The 19,085-nt window shown below is 40.7% G+C and overlaps 1 protein-coding gene across 6 annotated transcripts in view; it reads right to left on the bottom strand.

Annotated features, from left to right (window-relative positions):
* Nucleotides 1–9,035: 9,035 nt before the first annotated feature.
* The window catches only part of LOC122799976 (proton-coupled amino acid transporter 1-like), a 1,348,908-nt gene continuing 1,338,858 nt past the window's right edge, over nucleotides 9,036–19,085 (bottom strand). For all 6 annotated transcript variants that reach the window (XM_044069408.1, XM_044069412.1, XM_044069406.1 and 3 more), the window contains one exon: nucleotides 9,036–10,061. In XM_044069408.1, coding sequence (XP_043925343.1) covers nucleotides 9,817–10,061 — 245 coding nt within the window. In that variant the 3' untranslated portion in view covers nucleotides 9,036–9,816. The remainder of the gene's footprint in view (nucleotides 10,062–19,085) is intronic.

Genomic DNA, 19,085 nt, shown 5'->3' with positions numbered 1-19,085 from the left:
GTCAAGTGTTGGGACCAACTCCTTGCTGATTCTTTGGACAGTTATTTGACCCACCCATCCAGCTTTTATAGCAGGAATATAGTAGTAAACTGCCAGGCATTTTCCCATCTGACGCCACCAGCAACCATGCCCATTACAGAACCCAAGCTGCTAGCATCACACATACCTTCCTCTGTACCAACAAGATGACACAACAAAATAGTACAAAACTTGTATATAATTCATTTCTGTTTAAAATGAATTTGGTAGAAGCAGAAGTAGCCAGTGAATGATGGAGACAGTTTTAGTCTGACTTTACTCACTTGCAAAAATCTATTTTATAATAGCTCAGACATCCATTTTATAATCAACGTACACAAATGTCTTATGACCAGTAACTCTTCCCCCACATGTAGAGATGCACAAATCATTCTCTCATACTTCAGTGCTTTCAAGAAAGCTTTTATCATACCATGTTTATTTACTCAACAGTATAGTGTGCTAACTAATAAAATGCATGCAAGTAGCCTCAGCAACTACCAAAGATGAGTTACCCATTTTTAAAACCTCATTGCTAATTTGTTGACTAAACAGACCAATACCCTTTTCTCTGGTAGTAAACACACGTCTGCAGTTAATAATCAACAAAGTCGGCCTGTTACTTCTCTTTCTTGAATAAAAATTCTGTGTTAGCTTAAGTGCTTGGATTACACATTTTGTCTGCATTTCTCCTGTCTTTTAACTGAAAAGTTAACACATTAAAGGGGTTAAATAAGCTGTGTGTGCTGCTTGAGTAACTTATTGTATATGTTTGTTATATGACAATGCAGGTGCAGTCCTTTACTTTTGTGCTTAAAAAGAAAAACAAAAAACAGTGAAACAAGGACATATTCCCAAAATATTAGAATAGCTACAATTGAAGAAAACATCAGTGTTTCTCTTAGGTGAAAATAAAAACTTCCACATCAAACAACCTGCTTTCCTTTCTTCTTTCCCAACACTTAACACATTGTGACAATTGGGGAGAGATGGGCAAAGGCTGCCAGCCTAGCCAAATAGAATTTGATATATAATTCTGGCATTTGTAAATAAATGTAAAATACAGGCATGTTTCTTGAGTGTAAAAGAATACTGTGAAATGTGGAACTGCAAAATATGTGACAACATTGCACTCTAGTGGCCCAGTGAAGCATGTTGTGACCCTTTCATATTAGAATTCGGCTCTAGTGCATCTGGATGAAGGTTTCATGCCCATTGTTTTAAGGCTAAAGTTTGGGACCAGAATTTACATGTGGAAGGTGCTTTATTGCTCTAGTTTCTGCTAGAGTGTATATGTAAAATGCCTTGTATTGTTGTAAGTTTCTGAGCAGATGTTAGATTGCTAAATAATGCAGTTTGTGGCCTGTGAACTCAGACCAGGTGTTAAAGATGATGCAATATGAATACTGGGAAAACCTAAGTGTCAGAAATGATGTAATTTGGGAGGGCCTTAGAGACATATTTATTAGTAATGTTTAAATACTATTTCTCACAAGAGACTGAGAGCATTTTGATCTTGATATCCAACTTATCAGCACTCTGCCTTATGCTCACATGTAAGTTTTAGCACTGTGATTTCTTGTAGGAATAGTTAAAGCTAGTAAAGATTAATTAGGTGAAGCCACGATGGTGCAGTGGTAATGCTGTTGCCTCACAGTAAGAGGTTCTCCCGTTCGATTCTTGGCTGGAGCACCTTCTGTGTGGAGTCTGTATATTCTCCCCGTGGTAGAGTGGTGTTCGAAAGACATGCGTGAATGGGCGTGCCTTCGTTGAAGGTTGGGCATCGGGCTGGCACCTTGGCACCATAAAAATCGACGGCCAATCATTAGCGGACCGGAGTTCCGCTGTGGTGACCCCTAACTGGGAAAAGCCGAAAGAAAAAACAAACAAGTAAAGATTAATTAGGTATTTTTCTTTGAAATCAGACCTGGCCTGCTGTATTATTTTAAGTTTCTGTGTGATCTCTGAACTCTCAGATATCTCTGTGGTGTAGTAGCTTTGGAGTCTGTTTTAATTATTTATTATTAAATATTTTTAAACCCTTCTACCTGTGGCTGGTTTATGTAGAGATAAAGTATACTTTAGAGGACATTATATATTTATAGCATTTATTGTAATAAGCCCTTCCAATAAGCCTTGAGACAGGTTAGTCATACTACCATTGGATTATAATATTGCACTGTAATAATTGGACACCCTTTTAAGGGCCTTTTAGTAGCTGATAATTAACTGAGTGGTGGCAGGGATTACTACTGTATGGTCTAGGTAAAGGGGCACAGCTGGAGAATCTGTGTCAGCCTTTTCCAGGAGTGTCTGTGAAGTTGTATAAATACTTATCTCAAAGTGTGTGTGTGTGTGTGTGTGTGTGTTGTGTCAGCTACTTGGCAGGGACACAAAGCACTGGTTGGACAGAGAGGGTACTGGAGGTTCTAGCTTGCCCAGCTAGGCTGAGACATGGACCCTACAGTTGTGCCAGTGGGGAGTCTTACTGGGGACCTGGTGAGCAAAGGAGCAACCAGCCCCAGACTGACTGTGATCTCTGTATGCACTTAAGGGAACTTGTACTTTACTGTGTGTATTAGTTATCCTTTTTTCTTCTATGAGATGACCTCCCTGGTGTTAGTGGTGAGGATTGAGGCTCCTTGATTGCTGGGCCAGGGCACGGTCATCACAAGTGTTTGGCAGTGGTGGGATCTACTTCACATACTAATTGGCTTGTAGTGGTGTGGGTAGAGAAAATTCCTGTAGCTTATGTACAGTGACCTCTGAAAGTGTTTTGTACTCTAAAACAACCACACAGTGTATACTCAGAGTTCAGATCACAATTGTTTTATTTCTTTTGTTAGCTTAGTGTTAGTCAGGGTGAGCAGGCAGCATTGTCAGCAGAGGAGTATGGAAAGCTGACAAGGAGCCAGCTGGCAGAGATGTGCCAGGCTAGGGGACTGGTGCATGGAAACCTGACTAAAGCAGACCTGATGGCAGCCTTGGTTACAGCTGCATCAGAAAACAGGAGCTTGGAGGACAATCAGACTGACAGTGGAGATACAATATCCTCAGAGAATGGACAGCTCAACCTTTCTGCAGTGGACTTAAAAATCCAGCTGGAGCTAAAGAGACTTGAGTTGGAGGCCAGCCATATGGAACTAGAAGCGGCAGAGAAAATGAGGAGTCTACAAGCTGAGGAAAATTAACGGCAGAGGAGGCATGAGAGGAAATGCTGACTCTTCGCCAGAGTCATGGAGGTAATGGGGAAGAGAGTAACCGGACCCCAAAAGCACAAAAGGTCAGTAAATTTCTTTCACAGTTTAAAGAGGGGGATAATTTTGATAGCTTCATTCATATGTTTGAGCGGGTATGTAAACAGTATGAAGTTGACCAAGGGCTCTGGGTACGGTTCCTGACCCCCTTACTCCATGGTAAAGCTGTAACAACTTTAGCAAAAATGCATGACACTGACTGTTTTGATTATACTGCTGTAAAAAGACATTTATTAGAATGTTTTAAGCTAACACCTGAAATGTATAGGAAAAAGATTTATGAGCATAAATGCAAGGCAGATGAAAATGTATGTGAATATGTTGTTGAACTGAGCACTTATTTTCATAGCTGGGTGAGTGGATGTCAGATCACCACTTTTGAAAGGCTGGCAGACCTTTTGGTAAGGGAACAAGCCCTTAGCACTTTGCCTGAGGACATGAGGATCTGGTTAGCTGATAGACAGTGTGCTACTTCAGAGGAGTTGTGGAAGAGGGGAGACCTATACCTAGCAAGCAGGGCAGCCCTGCACAGGAAAGGGACCCCCAGTACTGCTCATGGAAATAAAGAAATCCATGGTGGGCAGCAAAGACTGCCCCAACAGAATCCACCAGTAGTAGGGGAAGCCACTAGTCCACGGACACGTCCAGAAGCTAGGGTTAAATGTTTGAATGTAACAAGTGGGGCCATGTGGCATACAGATGTCCACGGAGGCAAGTTGGGGAGCCAAAGTTGAGGGAGCCAGTAAGTGGGAAAGACAAAATGCCAACAGTGGGTGTCTTGAGACAACAGGGGTATGGAACTACCATCCTGCAGATGTCCTGAGAGGGAAGGATTTGGATGAGGCAGTACTATGTACTTATGCAGTTACATGCAGTAAGGCTAGGAGACAAGCATGTGGGTCTGGTAGCTTGGGGGAGACCCAGACAGACTGCATACTTGCAGCCAGGACTGCTGAGGTGGTTACTTCAGGGAGTGAGCTACGGTGTAGCAGTGAGACTGGATGTGAGCCACAGCTGCTTGTGGGTACTGACGTCCCCTTGGACAGGGTAACTGCAAAGGTAGAGGTGAACAGTAGTACCCAGGCTGACAGTGAGGCACCACTGTCAGAGGATACCAGACGTCCTGTGGAAGGGGAGCTGGGAAGGGTTATAAGGAGAGAGCTGAGACAGGCTCAGCTCTCAGACCCTACACTGCAAGGCCTGAGGCAGGTAGCTAGGGAGGCACCTGATTCTCAAGGGAAGGGGGAATCTGTATACTGGAACAAAGGGTTACTGTACAGAGAGTGGACCTCTGAGGGAGGGCTAGAAGGTGAGAGAGTACAGCAGTTGGCAGTGCCTAGTGCTTATCATCTGGCACTTCTAGCCATAGCCCATGATATTCCCTTTGCAGGTCATATGGGCATAAAACGTACAAAGAGGCATATTATGCAAAACTTCTATTGGCATGGAATTTCCAGAGATGTAACAGGGTAGTGCAGGACCTGTGAGCAGTGCCAAATGGCAGGCAAGGCAGGAGACAAGGTGAGAGCTCCTTTGTAGCCTTTGCCTGTGATTGAGGAGCCATTTCAGAGGGTAGCTATGGATACTGTAGGTCCTCTGAGTACCCCAAGTTCCAGAGGGAAAAAGTATATCCTAGTGATTGTAGATTATGCTACATGATACCCTGAAGCAGCGGCTTTGTCCTCCATTGAGGCCGAGAAGGTGGCAAATGGTTTGCTAAAGATTTTCATCAGGGTAGGTTTCCCAAAGGAAATACTGTATGACAGAGGTGCCAATTTTATGTCAGACCTGCTGGCTTGTCTGTGGAAGTCCTGTGGGGAGAAGCAGATGAAGACCACCCCCTACCATCCCCAGACTAATGGTCTTGTTGACAGGTTAAACTCTACAATCAAGTCCATGCTACAGGCATTTGCAGATCAGTTTAAGAGGGAGTGGGATAAATATTTGCCCCATCTGTTGTTTGCTTACAGAGAGGTTCCCCAGGAATGCACAGGTTTTTCACCCTTTGAGTTACTGTATGGGCACAGGGTGAGGGGACCTCTAGATTTAATTCGAGATGAGTGGGACGGTGAGTGCGAGTCTCACAAGGAGTCTGTTGTGGCATACGTCTTAACCCTCAGGACAAGGCTCAGGGAACTCATGGACCTGGCCAAGGAGAACCTGTCAGAAGCCCAACAACAGGAAAAGGTGTGGTATGACAGGAATGCTAGAGAGTATGCTGTAGGGCAGCAGGTGATGGTTCTCATTCCTGTCAGACACAAGTTGCAGGCAGCATGGGAGGGACCCTACAAGGTAGTAAGAAAGGTAAGTGATGTTAACTACCATGATGGAAGTGCTAGACAGATGGCAAGGGCACAAAATGTACCATGTTAACATGATGAAACCTTACCATGATGGGGATGCCCTTGTGCTGACCATTTGCAGTGGATTGCAGGAGGAGTCTGAGAGAGATCTTGTGACTGATCACCTCAGTGAGGCTCGGGCTGACACCTCGGTAGAAGGTGTAGCAATGTCCTGCCCAGGTTAGAGAAACCCGAGCAGTGTTGCAGGAGTTTGGGAGCATGTTCACTGGGAAACCAGGGAGCACCACCTGGTGCAGCACCAGGTGGATACGGGACCCCAAAGGCCTATCAGGCAGGGCCCTTATAGGGTGCCTGAGAGAGTCAAGCAGACTCTGAGGGAAGAGGTACAGGAGATGTTGGAACTAGGAGTGATTCAGGAGTCCAACAGTCCCTGGGCCTCCCCAGTGGTACTGGTGCCAAAGAAGGATGGTAGCACCAGGTTCTGTGTGGATTACAGGAAATTCAATAGTCACACAGAGGCAGATGCTTACCCCATGCCTAGGAGAGATGAGGCTCTAGAGCAGCTGGGTGGGGCTAAGTCTCTTACAACCACTGAACCTACCAAGGGTTAATGGCAGGTGCCCTTGACTCCCAGTGCTAGAGAGAAGTCAGCCTTTGTGACTCCTTTTGGCTTGTATAAGTTCACAAAGATGCCCTTTGGGATGCAAAATGCCCCAGCGACTTTCCAGTGGGTGGTAGATCATATTTTAGCAGGAGCAGGAGGGTTTGCCCTTGCTTACATGGATGATATTGCTATTTACAGCCATTCCTGGCAAGAGCACCTTCAGCATGTCAGGGAGGTGCTGGGCAGACTACAGAGGGCAGGGTTGACCATTAAGCCGAGCAAATGTCAGGTGGGTATGGCAGAGGTCTCCTACCTAGGACACAGAGTGGGGAGTGGTAAGATAAGGCCAGAACCTGCCAAAGTGGAAACTATTCAGGTATGGCCTGCACCAGTTACCAAAAAGCAGGTGAGGACATTCTTGGGGACAGCAGGATACTACAGAAAGTTTGTTCCCAATTACAGTACCATAGCTGCTCCCCCTGACAGACCTGACAAGGAAGAGCAGGCCAGATAAGGTAGTGTGGACCCCAGCATGTGAGCAGGCATTTCAGAAGCTTAAGGAAGCTTTGGGAGGACCCCCTGTGTTAGCCAGTCCAGACTACAGCAAAGACTTTGTTGTGCAGGTGGATGCTTCAAACTATGGGGTGGGGGCTGTACTTAGCCAGATTTCTTCAGAGGGAGAACAGCACCCAGTGGTTTATGTCAGTCGTAGGCTCCAACCCAGGGAGGAATGCTATGCAGCGGTAGAAAAGGAATGTCTAGCTATAGTGTGGGCACCACAAACACTTCAGCCTTATCTGTATGGAAGAAAATTCACTTTGATGACAGATCACAACCCTCTAACATGGTTAAACAGAGCCAGTCGGCAAAATACCCAGTTATTAAGATGGAGTCTGAGGTTGCAAGCATATGATATGTCAGTGCAGCACTGCAGTGGGAGTAGCAATGCCAATGCAGATGGGTTCTCAAGACAGGGAATGGGGTGAAGTACACCCAGATAGACCTGACACTCTCAAGCGATGTTTCTCAAGGGGCACTTGAAAAACTTGCTTGAGTTCCCCGGGGGAGGGGGGAGGGGGGTATGACGATTGGGGAGAGATGGCTGAAGGCTGCCAGCCTAGTCAAATAGAACTCAATATATAATTCTGGCATTTGTAAATAAATGCAAAGTACAGGCATGTTTCTTGAGTGTAAAAGAATACTGTGAAATGTGGAACTGCAAAATATGTGTCAGCATTGCACTCTACTGGCCCAGTGAAGCATGTTGTGACCCTTTTATATTAGAATTCTGCTCCAGTGCGTCTGGATGAAGGTTTCATGCCCATTGTTTTAAGGCTAAAGTTTATGACCAGAATTTACATATGGAAGGTGCTTTATTGCTCTAGTTTCTGCTAGAGTGTATATGTGAGATGCCTTGTATTGTTTTAAGTTTCTGAGCAGGTGTTAGATTGCTAAATAATACAGTTTGTGGCCTGAGAACTCAGACCAGGTGTTAAGATGATGCAATATGAATACTGGGAAAACCTAAGTGTCAAAAATGATGTAATTTGGGAGGGCTTTAGAGACATCTTTGTTAGTAATGTTAAAATACTATTTCTCACAAGAGACTGAAAGCATTTTGATCTTGATATCCAAACTTATCAGCACTCTGCCTTATGCTCACATGTAAGTTTTAGCACTGTGATTTTTTGTAGGAATAGTTAAAGCTAGTAAAGATTAATTAGGAATTTTTCTTTGAAATCGACCTGTCCTACTGTATTATTTTAAGTTTTTGTGTGATCTCTGAACTCTTAGATACCTCTTGCGGTGTAGTAGTTTTGGAGTGTGTTTTAATTATTTATTATTAAATATTTTTTTAAATTTTCTACCTGTGGCTGGTTTATGAAGAGATAAAGTATGTTTTAGAGTACATTATATATTTATAGAGTTTCTTGTAATAAGCCCTTCCACTAAGCCTTGAGACTGATTAGTCATATTACCATTGGATTATAATACTGCACAGAATTAATTGGACACCCTTTTAAAGGCCTTTTATTAGCTGATAATTAACTGGGTGGTGGCAGGGATTACTACCGTATGATCTGGGTAAAGGGACACAGCTGGAGAATCTGTGTCAGCCTTTCCCAGTAGTGTCTGTGAAGTTGTATAAATACTTATCTCAAAGTGTGTGTGTGTTGTGTCAGCTACTTGGAAGGGACACGAAGCACTGGTTGGACAGAGGGGGTACTGGAGGTTCTAGCTTGCCCAGCTAGTCTGAGACCTGGACCCAATAGCTGTGTCAGTGGGGAGTCTTACTGGGGTCCTGGTGAGCAAAGGAGCAACCAGCCCCTGAACTTGACTGTGATCTCTGTGTGCACTTAAAGGAAATTGTACTTTACTGTGTGTATTAGTTATCCTTTTCTCTTCTATGAGACAACCTCCCTGGTGTTAGTGGTGAGGATTGAGGCGCCTTGATTGCTGGGGGCCAGGGCATGGTCGTCACACACATATAATGCTATCAATAGTATTTTGGTATCACTCATACCATAACTTTATTCTGAAATGTAAACATGCTTAAAAGCCAGTGCTAGCTTTTTAAAATAGTAAGTCAAGTGACAGAAGTCTGTCAGCTGTATGACAAGGTACTCAGTTTAAAACAAGATTCAGAACTAGTAAGCATACAACTAGTGAAAGTATCCCTTGGAAGTGCAGCGTTTAGATGGTTCATCTTGGTAGTTATACTTTTCAGACAGGCTTCCTTACTGACATCAACATAAAAATGTTTTCCAGCTGGCACACTGACCTCAGTATGAGTGCTGGTGTTTCACTACCAGCCCATGAATTCCATGAATGAATGCAACAAACTGCCATCACTTTTCCTGGAATAATTAGCTTTAATTGTTATTTGTTACAATGAATCAATGGCACAAAAGTATAAATTGTGTTTCTTTCCATATCCGATATTGTTTACATCTATTGTTACTTATCATAACTGCAAGAGAGGTCCAGTTGCAGGCTGTTGTGCAGTTTTTGTAGCCAGTACCTTTCAGAAAGAGGGAACAGGGACTGGTGAATACTGTCAAGCAGGGCACTGTCCATTGACTGTATGCATGTATGTGTGGTCTGGCAATACAGAAATGGTGTGATAGCCATTAACAAATATGTAACTCAATCAAGATGTAAGGTACCTGGACATAAATACATATAATTATGTAGAAATAAAGCTGTAAAGTGCATGAAAAAGATAAAACTTAGCTGCCTTCTCACAATCGGTATCAGCTATATCAATGAAAGGTAAAGACCCTACACTTTATAAAAATGGTAACAGATGAAAAGCAGATAATTCACTTTTTGCTAAAATGTCCCTTTTTCTAATTTAAAACTTACAGTACCTCTTTTGTTGTCTCTTTAAAAGATACACAAACTATGTACTAGTAAACATAATTTTTAAGAAGTGTTATTTAGTTGATTTTGTTTACACAATAGCTCAAAAATATTGTAAAAACCTGATGGAGAGTGAAGACAAGTGAAGAAAAGTGTCACAAAAAATCACCTTATTGGTGGCACTGTTAAAGTGCAAAAATGCCCGGTAATACTTAACCACAGTAATGAGCTCAGAACAGTTCAGTGCAGTAAGGACAGCAAAGGCTACAATTTATGTACTAGGAGCTGCTGGAGACACAAGTTCCCAGATGGAGACATAGGTTCCCACCACAAATCCAATAATCCCAAAAAGGCTTATGAGAATGTCCTTAGCTATAGCCCATCCACTCAAGCCTTCCCCATAGAAAGTGGCGATTTCCAAAAGAGGTGGAATGATCAGAGCAAGTGCACTGCTACTAACAGAGCCAACAAGGGAGATGACAATGTCCAGACGAGGGATCAGAACCGCCAGTACACCTGCAGAAAGAAACAAAAAACAAAGCCTTGGTGAGATAGGATTCCTGAATGACAACACATTTTTTACATTAGCAAAGAACAAATCTACCTCATAAACAATCAATTTCATAAAAAATTTGGTTTTAGAGCATACCTCTCAACCTCTTCGCACAAGGAATCTGGACAAAACCAAAAATAATGGAGGGCCAATGGTTCAAAATCATGGAATGATTTTAAATATTTTGTTCAGAAACATTTAAAGTTGATAAGAATAACAGGTTTTACATTTGCATGCATGTTTAAGGATATAAAGTTTGAAACCCAAATATCTATCATTATTTAGTGACTTCATTCCTTAATGATTTGCCAGAATACCACAAATGTTATAAGGAGCACAGCAAAAATGACATAAAAATCTGGAAATTTCACACAATTCTGGCTAGCTGAAAGATGCGTATAAGATAAATGTAAACTCATTTAGCTCAAAATTAACTGTTGTTTGAGCATTCTGCAATTAATTAGGAGAATTAGCAAGCAGTACAATTGTTTTATGTTCTGATCAGTCAGGACACACTGCATTCAAAAGCCTTATATGAATATAATTTGAGCCTCCAGTTTACAATATTATAATGCCTGATAATCTCAGAAAGGCTCATTTGCATAATTACTGCTCACATTTTTCTTCCTCTTGCTGAATTACTTGATCAGTTACAAATACAAAGGCTATATGAAGTTTCCTTTTAGGAATTTTCAAGCACAATGTGTAAAGGCTTTTTATAATGCAAACTTGTGTAGATATTATGCATAATACACAACTGCATCTATAAAATCCTGAAATTGTTTAGCCTGACAGACACGAACACCATATTAAAATAGTTTCATTAATGTGACATCTGAACGAGAGAAGGCAGATTCAATAGCCTACCATATATTCATAAGGTGCGGTTTATATATAAACTTATTCTGCAACTGTGAAACTACTGTCCTATACAAAAATCAAGCTCACACTGTTCCATACATCATACTCAGCATTGCGTTCTGCAACAGTTTCCATTCTACACAACAAAATGCAAATGCACAGCTGGAAAATTTATGATCAGATATTTTAGCTTTCTCTACATTTAAACCAGTACATTTCATTTTAATTCAATAGTTATATGGAAGTGTTGAACTAGTGAGAATGTCTTTATAAAAGCATTCACTGGAATAATGATTTGTATTTTAAGGACTAGAAGATGCAATGCAAGGCAAACTGTGATCTCAGTAAGTGGTAACAGGTAACTTGTATATGTTGTGTCTCTCGGCTTTTCCCGGTTAGGGGTCGCCACAGCGGAACTCCGCTCCGCTAATGATTGGCAGTAGATTTTTACGTGCCGAGTTGCCGGCTCTGACGCACAACCTTCAACAAAGGTACACCCATTCATGCACATCTCCACACAGAAGACGCTCTAGCTGAGAATCAAACAGGACAACGTCTTACTGTGAGGCGACCGCAGCACCACCACCGCTTAAAAACAGATTTGTATTACTAGAAGCGGATAAAAAAAAGAGGGTTTGCAATGAAAAAGGGAAATGAAAAAAATCAAAACATACTCCACTGTAGACAGAGTTAAGTACACAAAAAGGACACAAGAAAATCAGTCAAACTTAAAAAAATGAAGGAAAAGCATAACATTTTATTTATTTTTATTTTATTTTACATTTGTTGACCTGGCTAGTTCAACTGGATATATGTCCATTTTCAGTGGAGGCCCGGGGAGAAAAGCTCCAGGAAACAAAATAAACACACTATCATATATAATATGAGACATTTAGAAATACAGGTGAATGTGTAGGTAATCATCCTATACATTGCATTTTGTTACATTTCTGTAAGCAGAATTATGATACATTTCGGCTATGGTTAGCCATGCAAATATTTTGCTGACAATATAGTATAAGAGAAATACTTTTGTTTTACTTGACTTAAAAAAGTTAATAGGTTATACACTGTCTTAGAAGTTAACAGACAAGTAACTAGTTTGTACAGTAATTGCAATAATGCCTTGAGAAATTAGGGGTGGTTAGTCTGGACATTGGATTAGTACAAATAAATGTGACTTGTGTGAAGAGTGATGCTACAAAAATGTATAAAAAACAGTGACATATGCAGTTGAATATAGATTTTGTATGTTTAATAGATATTAGACTTGCGCCAAAAGATGTAAGAATTCAAACAAACAAAAAACAATATGGAGTAAAACAATGCTTTGGTATCTTGGTCCTAATTTCTGTTCAGGAATAGCTATATTATTAACCTCTACGAACAGGCCAGTCACAAGTCCCAGGGATCAGTCTTTGGACTGCTCCTTTTTGGCATTTACTTCTCTGAAGTCAAGGCCAATGTCAGTGGTCTCTGGCTGATTAAATTTGCAGATGATTGCAAATTAGGAGCTGTCACTGAATCCCACACTGACACAAATGTTCTCCAGGAGGGGCTGACAAAGAAACAACTAGTGTCAGAGCCATGAAGTAAAACTAAATACCAAGAAATGCATAATAGTATCCTTCGGGAAGTCATCCACTCTGGTAACTATCATATTGACAACACACCCCATAGAGTTGACCCAGTAGTCAGGGACTTAGGGACACACACACACACATAGTAATCTAGCCTTTGTCTACAATAGTGAGGAAATCATTCTATGTTGCACAAATTATAAACAATGGTATGGCATCTAAGTCCAAGGAATTCATTATTCCACTTTATTCAGCATTCATCAGACCTATCATTGAGTACAATGCCCCCTTTGGTATGTACCTAACTAGGCATATCCAACAAATGGAACGTTCGCAGAGGTTCCTCACTAAAAGAATACAGGGCTTAAGTAAAATGTCCTGTGCAGACCGCCTCAAGGCTCTATCCCTTTATTCTATCTCCTACAGGCTTCTGAGGAGAGATCTATGCCTGACATACAGGGTATTGTCAGACCCCACTCTGATAGACCTCCTGCATATCCACAAAACAAACAGCACCAGAATTACCCATTCTAAGGACTTGAACCTTGCCTGTGATATAAATAGGACCTGCTAGAGAGACAGGCATGCATCCCAGAGACTACCCAATTCTCTGGAACAGGCTCCCATCCATGTGAAGCCGAGTTCCTCCCTAACCCAATTCAAGTGCAACTTGGACAATTGGTTGGGGAACAGGGAATTCCATCCGTGGTTTGGCACCTGTGTCTCTAATGGACACAAGCCCTAGCTTGTAAATGTTTCGGCTCCCAAGCCCCTGCTTACATTTATCAAGGGTATCAGAACTTGTCAGAGATTTGAGCTGCACTGCTAGGCTTAAAACGGCTCTTGTGGTCATTAGCCTAGTAAACACTTATGTACGTATGAACCTACTCAAAAATTAAAATGCAGAGATATTAGCTATGTATTTGTTAAATACAGGAGAGTTTGTCAGGAACGGCAAAAATGTGGACAGTGGAAGTCTGGCAATGAAAAACCTTAAAGAAACTTTCAGGGCAGCTTTTAGAACAGAGGTATACTATGCCATTTTTTAGGAAGATATGAAATAGTATGATTGTGTCTAAAGTAACTGACTTTACAAATCATTTGGCAATATGGGTGAATATCAGACAATGTGAAGATATTTTAAAATAATTGAAAGGTATAAAAAGCTTACAGGAAAACAGGTTCCTATCTATTAAAACAGTCATGGTCTGAGCAAATGGCAAAGAGGCATTTTTGTATCTTTTTAACACTCTGGTGGGTAAATTTGGTAAGAAAACATATGAAAGTATATATGGAGGTAGAAAAACAGCATATAAAAGAAAGGAAAGTAGTATCAGAATTTAGTGAAATACTTTCATAACAAATTAAAAATAAATGACAGAGAATTTGCAGTTATGAAAAAAACATGGGAAGGCATAGGAATTCTTTATGCAAAGATTATTTAAAAGGAAGTCTACCTTCATGACAAATGTTGTAAGAAAGGAGTAATAAAGTGTTGAAAGATCAAAACGGGCAGGAGAAATATAAACAGGATGAACTGTGAAGATAATGGAGGAGTATGTCAAGAAGATACATGCACTGCATGCAGGTGTATAGAATTTAAATGGGATTTAAAAAACATAGTGAAAGAATTGTATAAAAGGTTAGAAAACGATATAACAGTAGAAAAGCTGAATAATACACTGCGACAAGTGAAAGAGCAATTAGTCCCTATTTGGATAGATTAGATTAGTTTCTAAAAGAATATGACTCAAGACCCTACTTTTAGCATTTGTGATGAATGAATGGATGGATGGAATGGACTAGGAATTAGAAATAGTTACTGAAAAGATATGCAAAGGTGTAATAAGGTTTGTATAAGAAAAGAATGATAAGGCAGATATTGTGAACTGGTGACAGATTAAATTTAATAACACTGATCATAATTATGAAGATTTTTCAAAAAGATATGCATCAGTGATTGAATGGATTTTGGTAAAATGCATATACAATATAAAACAGACACAAGGATAAGAAATGCTGAAGGTGATAAAAGGGGTCTTCTTCATTTAATCGAAATTCCAAAACATTGAACTTCTGATCATCGAAGACCAGAGGATTGAAGTTTTGAAATATCGAACCTTTAAATAAAATCTACAACATGAAAACTGCTGATTTGAGATTTTTGTAGGCCCCCCACACCCCCTGCTATTTAAAACTACCAACTCTGAGATCACACTACAGTGAAAAGAACTGTAAATTTCCCATTTAACACTGTACGGCGATCTCACAAGGTTCGATATTTCAAAACTTCAATCCTCTGGTCTTCGATGATCAGAGGTTCGATGTTTTTAAATTCTGATCAAATAAAGAGGATCCGATAAAAGAAATAACAGATGGTATAATATGTAGTGGAGAAGAAGTTAAGTTGGTGGTATGTGATATAACAAAAGCCTTTGAAAAAGTCATCCATCAGCAGTTGTGGGGAACTTTTGAGGCTTATAGAACAGGAGGAAAGGTACTAAACTGATTAAAAGCACTAATGAGAATAGCTATGTTAGAATATTGTTTAATTGCTTAAGTAAATACAGAAGAATAGCAGGTGATGTTAAAGAAGGGTGTCCGATGAGCAGTGTATTACTTTAAGTGATAAATGCAGTGGCATCAGAAATGACAATAAAGTTGCAGGAGGAAGGTTTAATTTGGGGAAATTTGCAGGTTCCCTGATTGTTATCTAAACAGATGGCATAGTTTTAACTGCAAAAACTAATAACATGACAATGGAACCAAAAAACGAAATGTGTTTTTTGCAGTTAGAAGGCTTAGCTTTGAATAATGAAAACGTAAAGATAGAAGTAATAAAGAATGAAATAATCTATTTTTCAATGTCAGAAAAAAGAAGTTATGTACTTACCATAACGTTCCATGTGAGTTGTTTATCTCGCCTTCATTCTTTACTGATGGGTTCGGAGCCGATCCCTCGGCTCCGATATGGCCAATTGCAAAGCTTAAGGTCTTCAAATAGCTTGAAGCTACGTTCCTATCCCATGATGCACCTGTGAATTACCTCAGATCTTGTTTGCTGTGTATACTAATACCATATGTCATTCTTGCATTCCGAGAGAAAAGGAGGAAAAGGTTTGAGTAACCAGGATGAAACCAGCATCTCGGTCATCTATCAGCCCAGGAGGGGGTAGGAGGGAGGGATGTAAGAATGAAGGTGAGATGAACAACTCACATGGAATGTTATGGTAAGTAAATAACTTCTTTATGTGAAGTTGTTCAATCTTGCTGTTCATTCTTTACTGATGGGTAGCATTCCCAAGCACCATCAATCTAGGGTGGCTCACGGGAGTATACTTCTCAGGACCGTGGATCCAAAGGAGGCCCTGTCAACTTTGTAATGAGTGATAAAAGTATGAGGTTTTGACCAAGTGGCTGCTGCACAAATATTATCAATAGGAAGTCTGGCAGAAAAAGCAAATGATGTAGAAACTGCTCTGGTTGAGTGAGCTTTAATCGTGTGTTGCAAAGGTATATTGGCAGCTGAATAGGCAAAGGTGATACAATCAGATAACCATTTAGACAGAGTTGTTTTGGCCACTGGTCTCCCTTTCCTGGAATCTGAAAATGAAACAAAAAGCTGGTCTGATTTGCTAAAATCTTTTGTTCTATCCAAATAGAATCTGAGCTGGCTGTAAACATCTAGCTTGTGCAGCATATACTCTAAATTACAAAACAAAACAACCACCAACCACAATGACTATCCGGGTCCTTGCAGAAAAATGTTCAAAACAAACAGGAAACAGCAGATGGACCCATTAATGACGGCAAGGCTTGTAGATAAATCCATCTTTAATACACAAACAAAATGAGGACATAAGCGCTTTCATAGTATCACTACTTCATCAAATGTAAATCACAGTAGCAGAACCCCTCCTTAAATACCATTAGAGTAAGTCACATGTAGCAAACCATTTACAAGTTAAAGGAAAAAGCACTATAAAAAAACGTTTTATCACTAAAACAAGAACGCTCTACAAAGACGTATATGAAAAATGTTTAAAACATCCCTTTATAAAATAATTAAAACCAATATGTATAAAATACACAATGACATCAATATCTAAGCTAATTCATTTTCTCCTCAAGGCTCTAGCCTTAAGTTTAGGTTTCAGTGGAACCCTATCATTCAGGCCATGCCCAAAATCCCCGCTCATTCTTACTATCCATTTTGACTCCAACTGTTCTGTTTGATTTTTAATATCTCCCTTTCTACTACTTTCCATAACTTGTCCAATTACTAAGAATTTAAAATAGTGTGTTGTATCAGTCTTAGAAACATGCTTAGAGAGAGCACTCACTGCATCAGTCTTACCTATATAGTAATAATGCTCCCTAATTCTGTCTTTTAATGCTCTGTCCATTTTACCAATGAATTAGTTTAGATGTTGATGTCATTGTGTATTTTATACATGTTGGTTTTAATTTATTTTATAAAGGGATGTTGTTTTAAACATTTTTCATATATGTCTTTGTAGAGCGTTCTTGTTTTAGGGATAAACAGTTTTCTATAGTGCTTTTTCCTTTAACTTATAAATGGTTTGCTACATGTGACTTACTCTAAGAGGGTTTCTACTACTGTGATTTACATCCATGGTTGCCATATTTCCGACTGGACAGGTAGCTCTGTGTTTGTTTATTTTTTTTGATTGGCCCGGGCCAATCAAAACTAAATAAACATGGAGCTACTTCTGTTTAATGTGAAACATTGCAGTTCCGCATTAAACAGAAGTAGCTCTGTTTTGCGATTTTTTGATTGGCCCATATACCAGTATACGGGCCAATCAAAAATCACTAAACACAGGGCTACTTCTGTTTAATGCGGAACTGCGATGTTCCGCATTAAACACAAGAAGCTCCGTGTTTAGCAATTTTTTGATTGGCCAGTATACCGGTATACGGGCCAATCAAAAAAAACCAAAGCGGAGGCTGCCCGGGATTTAAACCGGCAGTGCGGGACTCGGGATCAGGCTGCTGATCCCGGGACAGTCCTGCCCAAATAGGGACGTCTGTCAACCCTGTTTACATCTGATGAAGTAGTGATACTATGAAAGTGCTTATGTCCTGATTTTGTGTATTAAAGACGGATTTATCTACAAACTTTGCCGTCATTACTGGGTCCATCTGCTGTTTCCTATATACTCTAAATTGTTAGAATGATTGGGGAAGAAAACTGGCAACTCAATAACTTGTTTGAAATTGGTTTCAGTGCAAACTTTGGGCAAGAATGTGGGATTTGTTCTAAGTGATACTCTGTCAGGGTATAATATCAAATAGGGAGGCTTGATGGATAAAGCCTGAAGCTCTGACACTCTGCGGGCATAAATAAAAGCTACCAGAAAGATGGTCTTCAAAAACAAAAATCTGAGATCACAAGATGAAGCTGGTTCAAATGGCAGGAGAATTATACTTGAAAGCATAACATTTGGATTCCATGGAGAATAGGGAGATTTCACATGAGGCCTAATATGAAAAGTCCCTTTGAGAAATGCTTTGGATAACTTGCGAGACATGATATTCAGACCTTCAAATCCAAGATGAAAATTAGAAATAGCAGCCAGTTGTACCCAAACTGTTGCTGCTGCAGCTCCTTTGTTGTAAATCATAGTCAAGAATTCTAAAATCGAAGCCATAGGGGCTTGGTAAGGATCATTATTATTTTTTGAGGCCCATATAGAAAAATTCTTCCATGTGCTAAGATGTAGCTTAATGGTAGAAGATTTGTGAGAGGACAAAAGGATCTGTTTTGTCTCACTGGAAAGGTTATGGAACCTGGCTATAAGGGGAACTGGAGCAGCTAAGCTGTCAGCTTCAGGGACTGCAGAGAAGGATGAAGGTCCCCCGACGGGTGTGCCAGAAGGTCTGGAACTGGGTCCAGGATCCAAGGATCCTCCAAAAGATGAAGTCGAAGGAAGGGGAACCAAAAATGACGAGGCCAATGAGCGGCTATAAGAATGATGGTCCTTTCCAGGGATTTTGCTTTCTGTAGAACCTTGGGTATCAACAGGATTGGTGTAAATGCATAGAGGAGACCTGGAGGCCAATTGTGCACAAGTGCGTCCCTTGGGGCTTCTCCCAGAGAGGGAATGAGGGCAAAGTAGCTTCTGCATTTTGTGTTTATATGACTGGCAATAAGGTCGCAGCAAGGCTGGCCCCACCTGTGGAATATCCTGTCCACAATTTCTTTCTTGAGGGACCACTCGTGGGGCAACAAGACTGCCTTGCTCAGTTTGTCTGCTATCACGTTGGATCTCCCCGGGATGTGCGTTGCCAACAGAAAGCACTGGCTGGAAACAGCTCACTGCCAAACTCTGACAGCCTCTCGACAAAGGGGGTAAGACCTGGAACCTCCTTGTTTGTTGAAGTACCAGACCACTGTTATGTTGTCTGTCTTAATCGCAATCGTACCCAGAGGGTGAGTGTCCTGAAAGTACTGCAATGCCAAAAGTACTGCTCTCATCTCCAGGACATTGACATGTAGATGTGTCTCTTGATCGGTCCATG

This window comes from Protopterus annectens, chromosome 4.part0, assembly GCF_019279795.1.
Source record: "Protopterus annectens isolate FY-2018-M chromosome 4.part0, PAN1.0, whole genome shotgun sequence".
NCBI lineage: Eukaryota > Metazoa > Chordata > Ceratodontiformes > Protopteridae > Protopterus > Protopterus annectens.
Note: the sequence above shows the minus strand (reverse complement) of the source record. Positions and strands in the feature narration are given on the sequence as shown.